We start from the raw sequence: 19,885 nt of genomic DNA, 5'->3' as shown, positions 1-19,885 counted from the left end.
TCTGTCCCTGCAATGAGCTCCACATAGGCAGATTATTGAAGCACAGGCATCTGTCCATGCAGAGCTCATTAGAGGATTGAGAACATAGTATATTAAGTCAATTTTTCTTAAATAAAATTTAAAACACATACACTAGCCGTTTGGTATTTACAAGTTATCCCTGTATATAAGTTGTATGTAACTTCATTTGCTGTTTTGAGCATGTATTCGAAATAACTTTTTGTCCTTTTTTTTTTTTTTACATACAAGAGCTATGCAATGGTGGGGTACAGTACAAGTAACGAGAACAATTTTTAAAATACACTTGAGGAGTCCATTGAGTGTATAGACTGGGACAAGTTCGGGTCTTCATTTCATTCCTATAAGCCTACTGATTGTATTAGGGTTGCAGAGAGGGTAGAATGTGGAAGGCACTGTATAGTATGCCACTTCACTCATTGATTACAAACTGATCCTGCCTGTAGGGTCTGATGGAAAGCTCATTGTAGAGAGTAGAAGGACTCCGATTCACTTAATGGGCTTTGGATTGGGCCCTTAAGTAGCTCAAAGCTCCAGAAACCAAACAATTTGTATTAAAAATAAAACTCCTTCTCTATTTTGTTTTATTTATGGAAGTGTTATCAGCTAACTCAATCCCTGGGTGCTGAGAATTGTTCAGTTTTACAAAGAAGGCCAAATTTATGAATCAGTTAGAGATCCGTGTAATTATAAAATATGATTAGCGCTAAAAATTGTTATTCAGATGTAATTATTAATGTAGAAAGCATTTGTGTCCTATGCAAACTGGAAGAAGCGTACTAGTGGGGGGACTTGTGAGTAATCAGACCAGCCACAAAGTGATAGGAATGGACTTTCTCAAAATAAAAGGAAAGCACTGCCTATTAGGATAAGCCGTTCCAGTGCACTAGACAGCTAGAAGTTTAGGGAAAGCTAAATGCAGCTGGAAGTGTGTTGCAAGTGACTGTGAATGTTAAAAGTGTTGGTTTTAAAAATGTATGTTATATGAGAACATACGTTACCTTTGATAAAAATTAAACTAAATTAAAAAATAAACTTTACTGGCCTCATCCTGATCTGACATATGAGGTGTAAATTGACTTCTGTATTGTTAGTTTGGGTTTATGTCATTGTAATAAATGAGATTGTTTCAGTATTGGTAATAGGCCCTATTGAGTGCAAAGCTCCAAACTTTTTCAAATGAATCAAGTGCACAGATATTTCAGGACGTAAGAGTTAGTACAGAAACCTAAAAGTAATCATTGTCTTTCATTCTTCCTAAATATAAAAGTTGCTTTGAGTTTTCAACCTTCTGCTCAGTAAGCTCGTACTTTGTATAAGTTGTTACATGCTATTTTTTTATTTACAGAACAAACCTTGCAAAAGGACTAGGAAGCATTTCCACCATGAACGACATCTGATTTACTTGCATCATATGTATCATCTCGCCCTTCTTAATATGACATCTTCCAAGAGGTCAGTTAATGTCATGAACAAACTGTATGAAGATGTTTGTGTAAGTTAAGTTGGAACATTTTCATGTGCTGTATTTTTCTGTTCTTAACACACAGCTGTGTTAGCTGATATAGTTCATAAGTCAATTAATGGTCTACACATGAGGTTTGAATACCAAGTCTCCTTGGAGTCATTGGTACAAATCCTAGGAGAGTTGGCTGAGCCCTTCATCTTTCCAAGGCAGATAAACTAAGGATGGGATTCCAAGGAGGACTTAAGTGCCCAACTGCCATTTTAGCCGCATAACTCCCACACATTTAGATGCCACTGAGACCTTCAAAACCAGCTTCAGTCTAACCCCATAGTTGCCTAAAGTCCTTCCATGCCTCAGCTTCTACTGTTAAGGTCCCTGGATGTAAAGAGGGTAATTTTCATTTTCCTGAAAAAGACCAAGCCCTTTAGAAAGTCTCATCGATTATTTGTAGCATATTGGGAGAGATGCCAGGGAGAACCCATTACCAAACAGAGATGCTTATTCTGGAGTGGGAAATGTATAGAACATTGCTATATTTTAGCTAGGAAAGCAGTACTTCCTGGTTTAAAGACTTGTTCTATGAGTGACACATGTCAGTGGGGTTGGCTTACGTAGGGTCCCCTAGTGGAGATCTGCAAAGCATTAACTTTGAGTTCAGCGCACACCTTCACCAGATACTACTGTTGTATTAATATAGATGGAATAAATGGGCCCAAGGAATTAAAGGTGTTAACGACCCAGTCACTGTCCAGTATTAAACCGTTTTAAATAACGTTTGGTTTACAGAGTCCTTAGTCTTCTTGATACCATGGAAAAACATTATTTTTTTTAACTTTTATTAAAGATAGAGAAAAAAAAGGAAAAACAGTTAAAGCATTTGAAATGTAAAGAACACCTCTACCCAGATATAACACAACCCAATATAACACCAATTCAGATACAATGCGATAAAGCAGCACTCCGGGGCGGCAGGGCTGTGCGCTCCAGCGGATCAAAGCAAGTTCAATATAACACGGTTTCACCTATAATGCGGTAAGATTTTTTGGCTCCAGAGGACAGCATTATATCGGGTAGAGGTGTATTAAGTAAGGCTTTTAACAACATCACTTCCTTTTCCCTTTAGCTGGAGAGGTTCTTTAAAAGGAAAACCCCCTTAGTCTAACTGTCTTTTAGAAGATACCAAAGGTGGAAAAAACTTTCCTTTTGAGGAAAAGAAGTTAGTTGCGATGGGCTGGAGTGGTCATTGTTGCTGCTGCTGTTGAAGTCCAGTCCCATTTCCAAAAGAGGAAAGAAAAGAACAGCAAAGACAGAAAATGCAGCTTTTGTCTTTGATGTCAACTCTCATTTGTAACCCCACTGCTGGAAAAACACAGGCACAGCACATAGTCTTATTAGCCATTCTGGGTATGTCTACACTGTACTTAGAAACCGGTGGCTGGACCATGTCAGCTGTTTCAGGCTTGCGGGGTTTGGGCTAAGGGGCTATTTAATTGCAGTGTAGACATTTGGGCCCGAGCTCTAGGACCCCTTCACCCCACCTTGTTGGGTCCTAGAGCCCAGGTTCCAGCCTGACACCAAATGTCTACACAGCCATTAAACAGTCCCTTAGTCCGAGCTCTGTGAGCCCAAGTCAGCTGGCATGGGCCAGTTGCAGGTTTTTAATTGCAGAGTAAACATACTTTCCGAGACCTGACAAACATGTACCAGCATATGACTGTTTAGGGCACTGTATTTAACTGCCTCTTTCTAGTCATAGGCTTACAGCAGCATTTCAAAATATGAAGTCTTGGCTCGCTAAGCCAGACGTTCCTTAGACAAAAGGAGAGGGATAGGAAAGAAAAGAAGTAAGGTGGGGAAGGAAAAGGACACATGAGGGATGGGTGGGGTGGAGAATAAAGTCTCCCATCCCAGGTGGTATTCGGGATTCAGAAGTAGCCAATACAGCTGGAGATGTCATCTGGGTCCCTTTCTTGGCCTGGTCTGGTCAGGACATCTCAAGATTAGGATGAAGAAGGTCCGGGGTCCCAGGAGATGGTAAGGGTGACAATGATGGAGCTTATTTCTTCCCCTTTTTCCAGCCAGCCAACCTTCCAGCAGCCTCTGCTAATTTTCAGCCCACAGTCTCTATTTTAGGACCCCAAAAAGGTAGTGTTGGGCGGAATAGTCCATCCCTTCATTATTTTGTTCACTCACCAGGCATACTTTCCAACGCACCAATTTTGGTTCATTCATTTCTGGTCTTACACTTACCAGGCATAATTTTAATACAGTCCTTGAGTTTTATATCAGTTGTCCTTTGTGTTTGGACTATTTCAGTCTCTTGCTTTTGCACATTTTCCCATCGACATTTCTTGTTATAGCTTCTTGTGACAGCTAATAAACTTTCTTACAGTATTTACAGTTAAGAACACGTTTACTGTAATTGTGCAGGCCCAGTTATTACAACACTACTCCCTGGATTTAGCATTGCATGTCCAATGACCAGTTTGGGAGAGCAATGCTACAGTTCATATTTGTCTAAGAACTCCACATCCGTCATCCACCTGATGGGGCACTACTTGCTAATCTCCCATATGTGGAAATGCACAGAGGGCCTCAAACAAGAAAGAAAAACTTACCTGCAAACTGTCGTTCTTCAAGAGTCACGTCTGTGCGTTCACACTACTCATCTGACTTCCCCTCTGCCTAGAGCTCTATATAACGTGAGGACTCTGTAGTTAGGGAGAAGGAACTGAGGTGGTTGCAGTCCTTCATTCAAAGTAGGGCAATGATGTCATCTTCTCACAAGATCTTTTGTGCGCCCTTCCAGCAGACACAGGTTTTCAAGGTAGTTCCGCAGCTCAATGTCAGATGGCATATCTGTAAGTGGGAATGGACAGAGGTGACTCTCAAAGAACACCAGGTAGGAGTTATCATTAGAGCTGGGCAATTTTTTTTTAAGAGACTGGTAAATATGCCAAAAAATATAGTTTTGGAGTGACCAAATCTATCTGCTAATTTGGGTCATATTCAGTAAGTGGTTAGAGTTGTATTAAAAAAATTTCTCTCTTTTTATAATTAAGTCAAAATAGTTCACTTCAAAATGATGTTTCATTTCAAGTTAATTCTGTCTGAATCCATTGTTTTCCAGTCTTTCATTTTGATGAGAAAAAACAATTCAGTTTTGATTTGAAATTAACCAAAGTGGGTTTCCCCGCCCCTCCCCCACCCCGCATGGCCACCAGTCTGACAGATTAAATATTTGCTCAGCTCTAGTTATGATAACATCTGCTGTGTATTCAAAGAGTGATGATCCTGACTACTTTCTTCTAAATTTGCTTTTCTCTGTTTGGTGCTACCTGGAACAGACTGCTGGAGAAAAATGGTCAGTTCGCAGTTGCTGAAAAAGAGCACAGTGTCCATGATCTGGTTAGTAGTCAAGTGGTCATTGCTATCATCTATACCTTCTGCTTTTTAATGAATAATTCACCAAGGCAAAGTAATAGCTAAAGCGCTTTTCTTGACTGTCGCTACAAATGCTACAAGCCTAGAATGTTTTTATTTTAAAGCTTGACAGTATTCTTCACAGTCCAGACTGCATATCAGACAGATCAGTGGTAGGTATGTGGATTTGTGCACTGGCCTTTCACCTTACAAAACCACCACACAATTTGTTACAATTTATAGTCTCTGTAGAGGCCCAGGATTGAAATATAGGGTTCAGGCCAGTGCGGAAGTTTGCACACTTCCTATGTGTAGTATGCCTGAATCAGTCCAGCCCTATTAGCTTCCTACTTACGTAACAGCTAAAATAAACTTAGAACTAAACCCCAAGTGAAATCTTGACTTCATTTAAGGCAATGGCAAAATTCCCATCAACTTTAGTGGGGCCACAATTTTCTCCTCCTCCGTTTTCAATCTCCTTCTGCAGTATTACATGTTAGCTAAAGCAGGGGAGTGGAGTAAGGCACTATCAGGGGACTTGGTTATACCTAGGCTTGGCAGAATTTGATTTTTGTTTATAATTTTGACAGAGATCAATATTTATTTAAGCCTTTTAGATTTTTATTGTTTTAAATTTTCACAGTTGCAGGAAATTACACAGGGGCCAGACAATGAGGGCAGTCAGACAGCAGTTATTTAATGACACTAGACATTGAGATTCAGAAAGTTAAAGCTTTTATAACTAGTAAAACACACATTGTCAACATCACATGTCAAAATATACAGAGTAAATATTCTTAAATCAAACTTATACGTTCTCAAGCAGAATTTTTCTTTCTTTGCCCATCTGTATATTTTGATTACTATTGATGGAAATATTTTTTCTTGTGTTTGGGACTGTGTATAGTAAAATTGATGTTTACTGATGAAAAATCTCATCCTTCCAAGTTTAGTTATACAACTTTAAAAAGATGTGGTGCGAACATAACCTGTGTCCCCACCATGTAAGTGGGACCTAACATCAGAGAATGTGAGCAGTGATGTAGAAAAATAAAGATTGTAAAATAAAGATTGTATGATTCCCCTAGGCAATATTCTTTTAGAAGCATACTTTCCACACAGAACAGATTAAAAAACCATGTTGTTGCATACAATTGTGTGTAAGAGATGGTTTTCACTAAAACATTTTCTGGGGCTTTTGGACATTACTTGCATAGATTACTCTACTGTTAATGCTGTTTTCTTAAGTGTTTAAAAAGAGAGGTAGGATCAATCTTTCTAGACCCGGATGGTTTAGAATTAGGTTCCTAAATCCATATTTACGCCCTGATACTGCAAATATGCGTCAGGGTTGCAGGATCAGGGTCTTAAATCGCTAAATAGGTGACCTGTTTTTCAGTGAGCAGTGGGTGCTGAGCACCTTGAAAATCATGTCACTTGTTTAATTGCCTAAATATGGATTTTGGGTTCTAACTCTAAACACTGCAATCTTAAAATTTTGGGCTTGATTATACCATCTTTTTGTGTGTGAAAATTCTCTTTATATCTCCTTCCTACACTTGCCAATTTGTATTAAGATCTTGAGTCATCAGTGAAGCCCTTTTATAGTGAATTGGTTTTGTTTTTGATTTTTTTATAGAAAAGCTTTACTCTTAGCAGAGGCTCAGTGTAACGAGAATTTCAGTTTGCAGATTGCATGGCACAGAAACCGTTAGGAACTTTCATTCTACTTCACTATAACTGGAGTTTGTCTGTATCTTAGTTCACCATAAGCAGTTTTCTCTGCCTGCCTGTCTGTCTGAAATTACAACTGGTAATATAATGAGAAAAGTTATTTACTAATAAATAATTTAGCAATTAATGGGGGAAATGTATTGAATAAATCATATACAAATATTATTCAGTTATCTATAGGAGCTGTTCAAATAATGACAAAAGGTATAACTGAATAATCTATTTCAATATTATGTTAGAATCCATTGGATGAATCGATCAGGACTATGCAGGTGGCTGAGGACAGACATTGGGATGGATTTTAAGCAGCCGGCCACAACTTACTAACCTAGCGCCCCACCCCAGGGTTTACTGCCCTGTCTCCCTGTACCAGGCTTAGAAGAGGATCCAATGTGGGGTTACAGGCTATCATGTAGCCCATATCACAGGCTAGACTCTGCACTGCCTACCCCTACGATTCAGCCAGCTCTGCTGAATCCTCTCACTCTGCTCCCTGTGAAGAGGATAGAAGTATCAAAGAGGGACCTGGCTCTATGAAGACTTCAGGTCTCCCTTTTCACCCCATAGGCCTGAGGTCCATTAGTGAAATACCAGGTCTCTTATTTCTGGGTACTGGCCCTTTTGGCCTTTTATCTGCACTGAACACCCAGCTACAAGTTTCAATGGATTAAGTAGTCCTACAATTCCTAATGTTAAGTCCTATTCCTATTTAACCTAACCTGTGTCTCTGTGAGGCTATAAGGCAAAAAAAAACTCACATGCTCACCTACAATTTGGCCCTGATGGAAAAATTCCTTCCTGATCCAGGTGTCTGGTCAGACCCGTGACATCCTAAAAACACACGGTCCTATATAACTGTGGAGAGGGAGGGTGAGTTCAGCTAAAATAGGACACCAGACTCAAGAAACCCTGGACACAGGTTTAAATTAGTGATTGTGGGGAGCAAGGAGATAATTGGCTCCTGTCTCCTTCTAGCTGGCCAGTGGACATCGGAGCAACCAGAGGGAGGAGGGGTCTACATTCTAAAGATGTCTGGTTCCACAGGGAGCTAATCAAACTCTCCCACCACATGAAACTGGTCTGGTGGTCTTATTGCTATGAATATTCAAACAGTTCTTATTGTAACATTGTAGTTATGTATTATGGCTAGAATAATGCAAAAGATCTTCAAGGCAGAGAAACTTTTTCCCCTCTGGGTCCAGTCCTAGTTCCATTGAAGTAAAAAGTAGAATTCCCATTGACTCAATGGAATCAGCAGTAGCCCCTATGTTTGTAAAATGCCATAAAAAGGAGGCACTAGATTTTTTTTTCTAATAAAAGCTATAGAAATATAGGAAAGTTGAAGGGAGAATTTGAGGGACTAAGCCAATCTAATTCTGCTAAAAATATTCTCTTGAATTCCCATTTGGTGTGTGACAGATTATTAGCATAAATAAGAAACATTATTTCAAATTAAAAGGAACTAAGCAATACATAAGTTTCTCTTCTCTTCTAAATGACTGGAGATGCATGTTTATTGAAAAATACCAAAAGCAGCACAGTCCCTGAAGGCCTGTATCTGACACTGGATATAGTCTTTAGTATTACACTGATTCAGGTATTTATGATGCTGGATTGAAAAAGAAATTTCATTAACTTTTTCTTTCACAAGGTGTGTCTTCCATGGTTCACTGAGCTATATCTGGTCTGGATTTTATAGGCACTTCAACTGGATACAGCTGAGTATGACCCTACCGGCATGATTCCAGCTGAAGCAGCAGTTGCAGAAGAGCTGAGAGCTTTTCCTTTTAGAGTTTAAAACTGGTATAGATCTGAAGAGGATCATATAGTTCTAGTAACTAACAGATATGAATCACAGTTTTGAGGTTGAATTTGAACATACTATGTTGCCAGGTGCCTTGTTTCCAATATCATTTGTGTTTTTTTACAAGAACAGTTTGCAGTGTTCTGCTTTGAAAATGCAGGGCTGCTTGTATAACCTACCTTGTGCTTCTGTATCCCAAGATGGAATACTTGTTTCCAGTCATCAGAAACAACCTGGAAGTAGCTCCACTGAAAGAGGGATAGAGGAAAGCACATTTCCCATTTTGCTAGATAGGAAACAGCATGAGCAATGTCACAGGGGCTTCTCCAAAGCACACATCATTTTTAAAGAAATGAAAAACCATTCAAAGGAGAAACATGAAAATAAAGGAGCTGTTGAAATGTGAGTATGCTGTCTAAATGATTTGCCTGAATCAGTGCATTATGCCTATGCTCCTTAATTTAGAGTGGAAATAGAAACTTGTTATATAAGGGCCCCATTCCCTTCTTCCTTTTGTAAATTTGACTTGAAACATTGCAGCTCTTAAGAGCAATCACACATTAAAATACATGTAGGTGTGAGCTTTTCAAATATCCTCACTGGTGAATATTCAGAGCATCAACACCCTGGTGCTTGCTTCTGAAGTTAACATTCAACCTGCTGTGCAAACTCAGGATATGTTTTTAAATGTCCATAATTTTGTTCCATTGAAACTAGATCTCTTCAAGCAAAGCACATACTCCTCATCCAGGATTAATGTGCCAATGCGTGCCAAATTGGAAATTTTAAAATCAGGCTGATTTCATCTGACTGGTAGGAGTGCTTGTTAATATATTTCTAGACCAGTCAACTATTCTCATGTGCAAATAAAATTCATGTTACCTATTCTGGAGTTAAAATGTACCCAAAACTTAAGAGAGAGTGTGAGGAAAAAGATTGGCTATCCTTACCCCAAAAGGAGAAAATGAAAAGCAAAAATAGGAATTTTAGAACAGAAAATGTATCTCAACCATAGTTATGATGTTGCTACCATAGCACTAAATACAGATACATACACTGAGGAATTATTTAGATTGGCTTTCTAGTAAGCTTTTCTAAAGATGTTTTGAAATGTGTCTTACAGTTTGGAGGATCTGAAATACAATAACAGCGCCTTTGCCCCACATGAAAGGATCCCTGTGCCCTCTTACTATGGGAAGATGTGGTTCATGAACAAATCCAGTTGTGGCATGTATTTTTATTTACTCTTTTGTCCCCCATCAGGTAGTGCTGTATAGCCTGAAGGAGCTGTCATACACTTTTACCCCATAGATTAAAAGTTCCTTGTAGTACTCAGAGAGCAGAACTATTATAGCATCAAATTCTACTCTCCAGTGCACACAGAGTGAAGGACAGAAATATGGCCAAGTGACCAAACAAATAGGTGCAGAGACTCACACAGTTGGGGTGGATCCTTTTCACTTAAACTGCATTACAGGAGTATCGTTCAATCCACTGCTTTATCCCTTTGAATGGTGGGAAGTCAGCAGAGGGGAGGATTGAACTTGCAGCCACTTACGCTGACAAGTACAGCATACCCTGCCGCAACAAAGACAGTCTGGTTTGGTAATTTCCTGGCGTTCACCACCATGAGAGCTTCTCCACCTTTAAGAGGTTCATTAGAGCATGACCCTTGTTCCCAATCCTTTTGCTGGCCAGTAACCTTCAGGGTGAGTGGAACTATATTGGGGCAACGACGGGTGAATTTATCAAAGCATCAGAAGGAAGATGAAGGGGTGAGCAAGGCAAGACAGGACATATGGAGCATGAGGCAGGGAGTGTGACCTGCTGGGGAAGAGGGAGAAAAGATGTTAGGGAACATGGGGAGATTACAGCCATGTCAGGGCAGAAAGCAGCAGGGGAGTACTACTAGCGAAGAGCTATAGATCTCCTGGTGGAAAGCCTAAAAGGTTATTAGTTACTCTCTCAGAAACCAGTTGGCCAAGGCACGAGGCTGCAGCACCCAGATACTGGTTCAGAGCAGTGGTGCTTCATGTTGGGCTGTCTATTAGGGGAGAGGACAGAAAACTGCTAGTGCTTGCCTACCTTATACTTCTCCTGTATTTCCTCCTTCCCCTAATGTGGCTGTTTATCTCCCCAACATTCATGTTTCCCCATGTCTCCTCCACACTTCCGTCCCACCATACAAAACACTTTTCATACATCTCCAGCTCTATAACAGCGTGGAGAATCATATGGTCAGTGTGTCCAGCAGTTTTCTTTGGCAAAACCCTTCGGCTGTGACAAATTATGCTGATACAGGTTTACAGGCCTATGAAATAAAGTTATTGCAGTAAAGTTCAGTTGCTATGAGAAACCTAAACCTTTTTTTTTAAAGTTGGACAAGAACCACAGAAATGTGAGGGGAAAACACTGAAAGTTTTTGAAGAGGGAATTTTTTTAATAAGTTCCATGTAAAAGTTATTAATTCTTGTCCCAAAAAAATAAATGGAAAACTAAATTCTCCTGGGGAAAAATTATCATGGCAAATTTGGAGACTAAACCCAATCTTTAAACTGAAAGAGGGATTGTTCGTATTGTTTTATGTGCAAATCTCAAGGCAATCCCTCACTACTATAGTCACGTTGGGCCTAGCTTTTACAAAGGGAATCTCTCCTCCCCTGCAGCTGACTTCAGTAGGAGTTGTGAGTAAAGACTGCAAGACTCTGACCTTAAATGTTACAAACATCTCTGCCAAACATTAGAATGACAGGATGAGCTTCTATAGGCATCTTCCACTTTAAAGCGAATCCTAAAGCTTTAGCTCTGACAATCTCCCATTTTAAAAAATCCCTTTGCTCATATATAGGCCACTAATCTAGGTCTACTTGAGGGCATCAAAAGTAGAGCTGAGCAAAAATTCATAATTTTTGTCCTGTGAGAAATTCTAATACTTTACCATTTTTATCCCAAACTAGGACAAAAAAATTGAAATATCAGTTCTTTTGCAAAATGGAAATTCCAAAGAAAGTCTGTTTAGAAATGGCAAAACAGTTTCTCATTTTGGATCAAAATGAAACATTTCAACATTCCCAAGCCAAAAATGTTTCATTTTGGTTAGTTGAACTGAACTCCCCAAAAAGGTTCATTCAGTCAGTTCAATAATTTCCATTTGTGTTGCATTCCTTCGTGGGAATTGTAGTTTGGGAGTCAGATCACCCATAATGCAATTGATGTGACTCTCAAGGCACACCACACAACTTGGCCAGAGGGCTGACCACATTGTATACTGGGAGATGTACTCTGGCAAGGAAGCTCAGCCTATTGGGGGGAGGAAATGGGAATCCAAACTACTACTCCCATGAGGCAAGGTGACAACAGAGAAATAGACATTTTATAACACAGTATTATGGCATGCTATGACTATCTATTACAACCACAAATGTTGTATACATCTGTTAGTCTGAATAATCATCTATGATTTTTTTTTTTTAATTTTAGGAACCTAAGTCAACAGTTACCTACTGGACTAATTATGTGGACAAAGAAGAATCCATTTTCTAAAGAGGAAAAGGATTACTAAAATACAGAAACACAACAGCAATGAAATTGCAGCTTTATGTAGATCTTTACACTGTATCCCACACATACTGTAATGTACCTATATTATGAAATCACTGTACTGAATGTAATTGAACTTTCTACAGGCCAAAATCTTGGTCTCATTGAAGACAATCTGAATGTTGTCATTCACTTTAATTAGAACAGGATTTGGCTCTACAGCAGTGCTACTATGGAATGGTTCAAAACAGATAAATGTCTTGTGAAAATAGATAATTTACTGTACAATTTGGTTGAGTTCCTAATCTTTAACTGATCTACAGTATTAATTGTTATAACATACATCAATGAACTAGTGGATGCTTTTGTAGCTGCAGGTTATCCTGATGTGATGAAAAACAATTTTTCATTGAGCTCTTGCAGGCTGAGCAACGAAATCAAAGGAGAGAGTTTTAACAATAGTAGAGAAGTCTAGTTTAAGATAAACAATGACTTAGATGCAAGACACGCTTTCACTTAATCAAAGGCGGCAGACAGACTACTTATGGGCATTTGGTCAGAAATTCACTTAATTCATAGTTCTTTAATCTAAAAATCTACCTGTAAATCTATAGTGTAAGCATCTAAGCATTCACTATAAAATTAAATATGCTCACTTTCAGATGTTTGTTTTTTAATGGATACAAGAAGCTTGTGTGTGTCATGCTGTGGGAGACTTTGCACTTCATATACAAGTGGGCTCATCAGCCATTTTGCAAACCAAACACATCACTGGCTCTTGGGGCAGCGGAGGACACTTAGCACTGTGAGAGGAGAGACCAACTCAGCAGGGGAGACAGAGCAGACTTGAAAAAACACCAAGAGAAAGTGAAATAAAGGTTCTCTACTGAAAGACTGCAGGCAACTCATAGGTGTCATCATCAGACTACTTGGAGGCAAAATAATTTGAGGCTGTCAGCTGATGAGTAGTTCCCCTCAGGCACTGCTTCCTTGACTGACAGTTCTGCTGCTTCCAATTACTGCAAAAAAGATCTACCCCCCTGTGAAGGTTCAGAGGCGAACAGGAGGGAAACGTACATAGAAAATCATCCATCATAAGTGAGATATTAAAGGCAATGTTTTAAATTGATCAAAGTTTTACATACTTAAAACATATAAAGACAGTTTATCTGATTCTTCAGGAAATGTAGTATCATCTTTGGTTTTCCTACCCATCTTACAGCTGTGATGCTTAGAACAAGTTTAGCTAATATATCTATCCCTCGACCAAACTGGCCAACTTTCATGCAATTTATGCATGGCTGAATATGAATTACTTTTCATGACTTTACAAGTTGGAAGAATGGGGTTGGTGTTGCATGTTATTGTATATAGATACAATCACCACTGCACACCTGATAAGCAAATATTCCTTCGTAGCACATTACCATCAAAGAGAATAGCCTAAGGACAGAAGACAACATGCTGAAGACAACTGCTAGGGTCAGTAATCTCCATAGCTATCAAGCATTCCCAGTGCTGTGTAAAAACTCCATTGCAAATTTCAATTTGAAGAAGTGAGTACCTTGACAGCCAGAGTATTTTTAACAGGTCATTTATGTAAACAAAATGTAACCAGTAGCTCTCAAGATTGGAGTCAGAAAATGAAGCACCTAATAAGACACTTTCAGAAATAGCAAAAATGAGGCTGCTGTGAGTCCACTACTTTAAGGTGTTCATTGTTAAGCCACTTCAAGTCCAATGTCAAAATCACAACTATCTTCTCTAAAGTTGATGGGATGTTTTCAGCTCCAAGCAACCTGTTGTCCATAGCTGATCACCAGGCCTGCAGTTGTAAATATGTTCAATGCAGTTGAATCAGTGACTAACAATTCTGTGACGGCAAGATTCCACTTCAAGATAATTAATTTGATTTCCAACTTGTGCTTTTTAAAAAAAAAATTCAAAATAGCATAAGGAATATGAAACAAGTTACTTTAAATCTCCTCTCTGTCCAGTGAAGAAAATCTGCCAGCCTTTATTCATGTCTAAAAGAGAGTAGGGTTTTTTTTAAGGAAACAAAGCATAATTTTTATTTTCTTAGCCCTAGATTTCAAATCCCTAAGAGTCAGCATTTAGAATGCTGTTAATACACCTACAATACATGCAAGTTTTCAAAACATATTAGTAAAAAAATTAGTTCTTAAGAAGTCACTGTGCTAAAATGTAGAACAAAGACTTTTTTTGTTTTTTAAATCTAATGCTCTAGGTCTATGCTTAGCTACTAATAAGTGAACCATTAATTTTTAGGCCCAAGAGTCCTACCACGAGGACTATTCATGCATTGCCCTGTTTTGACGTATCAATCTGTATTAACATAGGGCACTGTAATGCAGAAATGCTTAATACTTTGCTGCAGTATAGTGCAAATAACCTAGTAGAACAAATTAATATTAGATGACTATAAAAGTGTCAGTAAGGATTACTATTACTTTTGTAATTTTATATACTTTTCTTAGAAAGGGAGATTCAACTTGTCACCTACACTTGAAACTTCACTTCCATTTTCCACAACAGAATCAGGTTCCCATAAGGAGAGTTTTTAGTCAAGTCCACATAATTACACATGAAAATAAAATGTAGATTTGGGCATTCAAATAATATTAATCCTTCCCCACTAAACCCCTAGTACCACCCAAGAACTAAAGTAAAAGATCAACAATCTGTAAATGGACACTGCAAGTTGAATTTGCCACAAAACTAGAATTTCTAATTTTTAGGTCAATTTACTTTTTTTGTGAGGGCATTTAGAGTCCTAGCATTTGCAGAGAGAAAGAAAACCAGCAATAGTTGAGTGCAGCTAAAAGTATGCATGATTAAATGCACATTGTAAGGTTACAATTTTTATTGATTTTTTATTAACTATGCACTAATATCTTAGATTTTGAAAACTGAATTTTCAAATTAATTTTTATTGTTCTTGTCCAAGATGAAGTAAGTGCAAAAAGTTAGTCCATTTTGTGATATGCAGCTGCTAAGAGCCATATCTCTTCTGCATATACGAAGAAATATTACATCATCACTCCAGGTGCATTCTCCCCCTTGAGGTGGTGTTAACTAACTGAACATGAAAAATAGTTATTTTAGCCTGAAAGCTATGCTTTTACTTGCTCTCTTCCATTCACTCCTGCCTTCTATTCTTCCTTCTTTGTTCCCTCTTCCACTGTCTCTCTTGCATCAAAGTTTTCCTCTCCATCTACTTACCTCCAGTCCTAAAACTCATCTTCTCTATTCCCCACTCCATCTCCATTATTCACTCTTCTGTTCTTCTCACAATTTCTAACCTCTCCTCCCCTGTTTCCCTCTCTCATGCTCTTCTATTGCCCATTCTCACTGACCCTATTCCATTCCTCCTAGCCAACAGTTTTGGTCCCATAGTACTACTTAGCTGTGCAGGCAGGAGCCAAACACACCTTTCTGCTGACTGGTGGAGCCAGGAGCAGTGGAAGTCCCATTGGCAGTGGACAACGAAAGGAAGGAATTGCCAAATGCTGCCAGAAAGCACTACTGTGGAACACAGCAACATTTCCATTCAGAAGAAGGAGACACGTGGACCACAAGAAACACTCCAGGATCACAAACCACAAGGAAAGCATTGACACAGTGCCACAGTGTTTAGGTTGTATGCATGCATTTAAACATACATGTCAAACAAAAACTGTTTACTGACATTAGATGTCACAAGCACATTTCTATTAAAATTAGGTTTTGTAAAACCTCTGTGTTTTTAAAAGTGAAGAGAGATAGCTGGGGGTATAAATTCCCTAGCAGCTCTTTTTAAAGGTGTTTACTCCTGGAAATAGAGACAGAGCGTGATTTCAAATTGTTTCACAGGGGGTACATCTGCACTGCAATAAAAGACCTGCAGCACAAAGTCTCAAAGCCCAGAGCAGTTGACTCAGGCTGCAGGGCTAAAAGTAGCACTGTAGACATCTGGGCTTGGGCTGGACCCGAGCCCTCCCTGGATCTCAGAACCCAGCCTGAATGTCTACACTGCTCCTTTTAGCCCCACAGCCTGACATCCCGACCGCAAGCTTAAGTCAAGTGACTGGGGCTCTGAGACTTGGTGCCACAGGTTTTTAATTACAGCATAGACATACCAAAAGCTTTTAAAGAAATTCCCAGTCTTTAAAAAAGTAGTTCCCTCTATGTGAATTTAAAAAAAAATCTCAGTAGCATAATACTAACCTGTTAGTGTGTTGTTGTTCTGGACAAGAGAATTTATCGTCTGTTTAAAAAAGAAAGCACAAGTAACAATCATGCCATCAGTTCCCAAGTTTTGGAAAGTTAAGCTAAATATCCCAACAAATGTTCATGACACTGCTAGAAATCGTGCCTCTCACCCCATAATAGGTCAGAGGAGTCTCTTTTCAAAACAACCTTTCAGACAAGAAAAACAAATCGTTAGTTAAGGTAAGACAGAACAGAGGCTTGGCTTTAATGCATGATCAAACCTTTTCCTAAGAAAGGCATTTTGTTTTTGAGAAAGAGACATCCTTCTTTTTTAGTAGGTTCTTCAAGCAGTTCTAAAATTCAGTCCAAAATAGGAGTTAGAAATCTATATAAATATTTGCGAATTTTTATATAACAAAACTCAATTAGCAAATATAAAAGCCTAATAACGTACTATCCCATAGAACATCATTTGGTTCCATGCTCCAGAGAGTGCAGCAGAAACTAGAGATGTCCTAGAAGGCATCATCCCTAAGTCACAGAGGTCCGAATAGTCTGGTGTTGTACGAGAATTCTTGCATTGTGACCTTCTATGTTCCAAAAAATCTCTAGTGAACTCTGAACACCAGCAGACATTAATAAAAATTATTTTCATAAGAACTGCAACTTGTTCGGGAGTAATCCAGGAAGCCCTACCCTGGGAAAATTCCCAGCAAAGTCAAGGGAAATTCTACCTGAATTAGGGCAGCATGGTACTTAAAGAGGGCTTTTAGCCCATATAACAACTATTAGCTTAGTCGAGTTCTAACAAAGTACTTTCATCCTTACCTGCAATTCACTAGTAATTTGTAAAACAGCGGTATATCAATTTTGCATCGCCAGGAAAATGGACAAGATGACCTAATACTTTTTTCTAGCTCTAGATTCCATTCCAATGCTAAGCCACACCTAGAAACTGCTAGTTGTAGTGAGTTCTGCAGTGGTTTGGTCACTTTGAAAGCATTCAAACCACAGATCTTATTTAAAACTTTTTGGAGACTGAAGCTAGTACAGAATACAGTATGCCCAAATAAATTTGTTAGTCTCTAAGGTACCACAAGTACTCATTCTTTTTGCTGATACAGACTAACATGGCTACCACTCAAACCTGTTACTGAGCACTGTTTCACTGGGACGTATGACACCAGTACTCTGGAATCTGCACTGGTGGTCCATTGGTCTCCAGATACAGTTTATGTCAGTGGTTATGACTTATAAAACCCTAAACAGGTCTCCCTCCTTGTGCCAAACTGCGACATTTGTAGTCAGCACACACACAGTCAAGCTTTATACCCCTTATAAGTGCAGGGAGATTCCCACAGGGTGTTCTGTGAGGACACCAGGACTACGGCTGGGTGGGAAACACTCTTCCTGTCCTGCAAAAAAACTCAAGATTTCAAAAAGTTTCCCATTCCACATCATGCTTCTTAATTGTTATGCAGTGCCTAGATATACCCAACCAGCAAAGAGAATTTATGTTCATAGAACTTTGTAAATGTGCATGCAGTTTACCTCATTACAGGAGGCAACCATTTGATGGAGGGCTCTCAGGGATGAATGCATCTGCTGAAGAGACTTTAACTCCTCCTATGGAGTTTTTAAAAGGAATTTTTTTTTAAAAAGGAAAGACTAAAACCATCATAAATAACTTTACACACCTGCATTACCACTTTGTTGGAGGACTTAACTCTATGCTTTGATTTCACATTTCTTCCCAAAATATACCTAAACCCAGCCCACATCCATTTTAATTGTACATTTTTTAAATGTTGAGGTTCTGTTTTTAAATAACATTTTCTATAGCACCAAGCATCTCAAATGTTTTACAAACAACAATATATTAAGCCTCACAACATATCTGTTAAGGGTAGGTTGTATCATTCATATATATACACACACACACACACACACCCATTATGCAGATGTAAAACAGGCACCGAGCAGCTATGAGATTTGCACAAAGAAAGCATGACATTAGCAGAAACTCCTTTTAATATTCAGCAAGCCACTTATTTCAGTAGCAAAACTGTACAAAATACTCAATAGAATAGTTGGTCTCAATGATTTTTAATTTTGCAAATCTCTAGCTAAGTTTTCATAACAAGATCACTACTGCAGGACAGATGAGTCTACACATATGATGCATTTTAAATAAAAGGAGCTAAGGCCACAAGGCACATTGCAAAACTTTTTCTGGCCTAAACGGGCTTTTCACTATTAATCTAAAAGCAGCCTCTTCCTGGGCTGAAATTTGGGTGCATGACACAAGTTACTTGCTTCACAATAATCGTAAAGTACATCATTGTAATGTTTTAGGGAAATGTAGAGGTGGTACTGAGATGTTTGTGTTGCAAATAAGGCCAGGCAATAATTTAGTTAACTCTTTCAATTTCAGGTACAAATCCTAGAACCATTTTCTGTCACTTAGGTTTTGTACACACTTATTTTTACAGCATCTCTCTTTAAGGTCAAATCACACCTGGCTGGCGCTCGCCTTTCACGTGGCGTTGGCGGGAAGGCTGGGGCACGGGAGAACTCAAACACCCTAGTCCAGGCGCGGGCACATCGCACGTTTACATTCCCTCCTTCCCCACGGACTGAGGGCAGCGCCCCGGCGAGGTCTGACCAGAGCCTCCCGGTTCACCCGCTAATCGCTGCCCCTTATCGCCCGGCACCGTCTCGGGGGGCTCTTACCCCGGCAGGCTCGGCCCGGGGGAGGGGCGATAGACCAGCGCAGCCCCGGCGGGTCAAGGCCACGGGCCCTCGCCCACCGCACTTGGCTTAAACATCGCGAGAGTTCAGCTGGCCGCGCCGGGGGCGGGTCTGCGCGTCCCTCCTGCCGCCCGGTGGGCTCCGGCCGCGCGGGGCTGCACACACACCGCCTGTCGCAACACTCACGATAAACTCAGGGAACCGGCGCCGCTGGGGCCCCGGCATCGAGGCGGGAACCCCAGGTGGCCCCCGGGGCGGGTCCTTTCCCCCCGTGACAGCGCTGAGAGCCCGCGCAGCCCCCCCACCTTGGGCTAATGCCCCGGCCGGAGAGAACGTGACCCCCCCCATCCCAGCATGCACCGCTCCACCGGACGCCACCGCGGCCCAAAGAAGCAGGTGCTCGTGACTCGGCGTGGACAGCAGCGCGCGTGGGGGCGAGAAGGGGCGGGGCTCTACTCCAACCTGCAGCCGCGCGGCCTCCTGCTCTCGCGCCGGCCCCGCTCTCGCGCCGGGGGTCCCGTACTGCTGCTCCTTGCCCGACATGGTGAGACGCCCCCCAGAGAGGGAGGGGGCGAGGGGAGGAGTCTACCGAGCGCGCGCGCCGCGGCCCCGGCCGGCGTTTGATGCAGCGCGCGGAGCAGGGCGGGGCACTACCCGGGGTGTCACGTGGGAGGGAGAGGCCGTGGCGGGTGAGCTTCCGGCGGGCTGCCAGCGCGAGAGGCTGGTGCCTGGTGGGGAGGGGGGCACCGCACCGCACCGCATGTGCAAATCCGTCTTGCCTCCCGTGAGCTAAGCGGCAGCATGAAAGCATCGCTGAACTAGCCTCTACTCGCCTGGGCTCCAGCCAGGAGAGCCTTGGTTAGGTTGACCTGCGCTGGCCCCAAGGGAACGTCTCACATCAGTACTGCTCCTAGGTTTACCTCTGGTGCTCAGCA

The 19,885-nt window shown here is 40.6% G+C and overlaps 1 protein-coding gene and 1 long non-coding RNA gene across 8 annotated transcripts in view; one reads left to right on the top strand and one right to left on the bottom strand.

Annotated features, from left to right (window-relative positions):
• Window positions 1–12,648, top strand: part of LOC115648716 — a 116,321-nt gene extending 103,673 nt beyond the window's left edge. For all 3 annotated transcript variants that reach the window (XM_030556726.1, XM_030556723.1, XM_030556725.1), the window contains exons 10-13: window positions 1,367–1,473; window positions 4,834–4,894; window positions 8,648–8,849; window positions 9,571–12,648. In XM_030556726.1, the coding sequence (XP_030412586.1) occupies window positions 1,367–1,473; window positions 4,834–4,894; window positions 8,648–8,710 (231 nt within the window). In that variant the 3' untranslated portion in view covers window positions 8,711–8,849; window positions 9,571–12,648. The remainder of the gene's footprint in view (window positions 1–1,366; window positions 1,474–4,833; window positions 4,895–8,647; window positions 8,850–9,570) is intronic.
• A 438-nt stretch (window positions 12,649–13,086) lies between these two features.
• On the bottom strand, window positions 13,087–19,595 carry LOC115648719. 5 transcript variants are annotated; one of them, XR_003999655.1, is made up of 4 exons: window positions 19,413–19,595; window positions 17,751–17,825; window positions 16,215–16,254; window positions 13,087–14,014 (listed from the first exon to the last, which is right to left on the bottom strand). It is a non-coding gene; the product is annotated as an uncharacterized LOC115648719 (long non-coding RNA). The 5 variants fall into 5 exon arrangements; XR_003999658.1 differs by lacking the exon at window positions 19,413–19,595 and adding an exon at window positions 19,256–19,344; XR_003999656.1 differs by lacking the exon at window positions 19,413–19,595 and adding an exon at window positions 19,137–19,237.
• Window positions 19,596–19,885: the final 290 nt, after the last annotated feature.

This window comes from Gopherus evgoodei, chromosome 3 (genome assembly GCF_007399415.2).
Source record: "Gopherus evgoodei ecotype Sinaloan lineage chromosome 3, rGopEvg1_v1.p, whole genome shotgun sequence".
Taxonomy (NCBI): Eukaryota; Metazoa; Chordata; order Testudines; family Testudinidae; genus Gopherus; species Gopherus evgoodei.
This window is presented reverse-complemented; position numbering and strand designations above follow the sequence as displayed.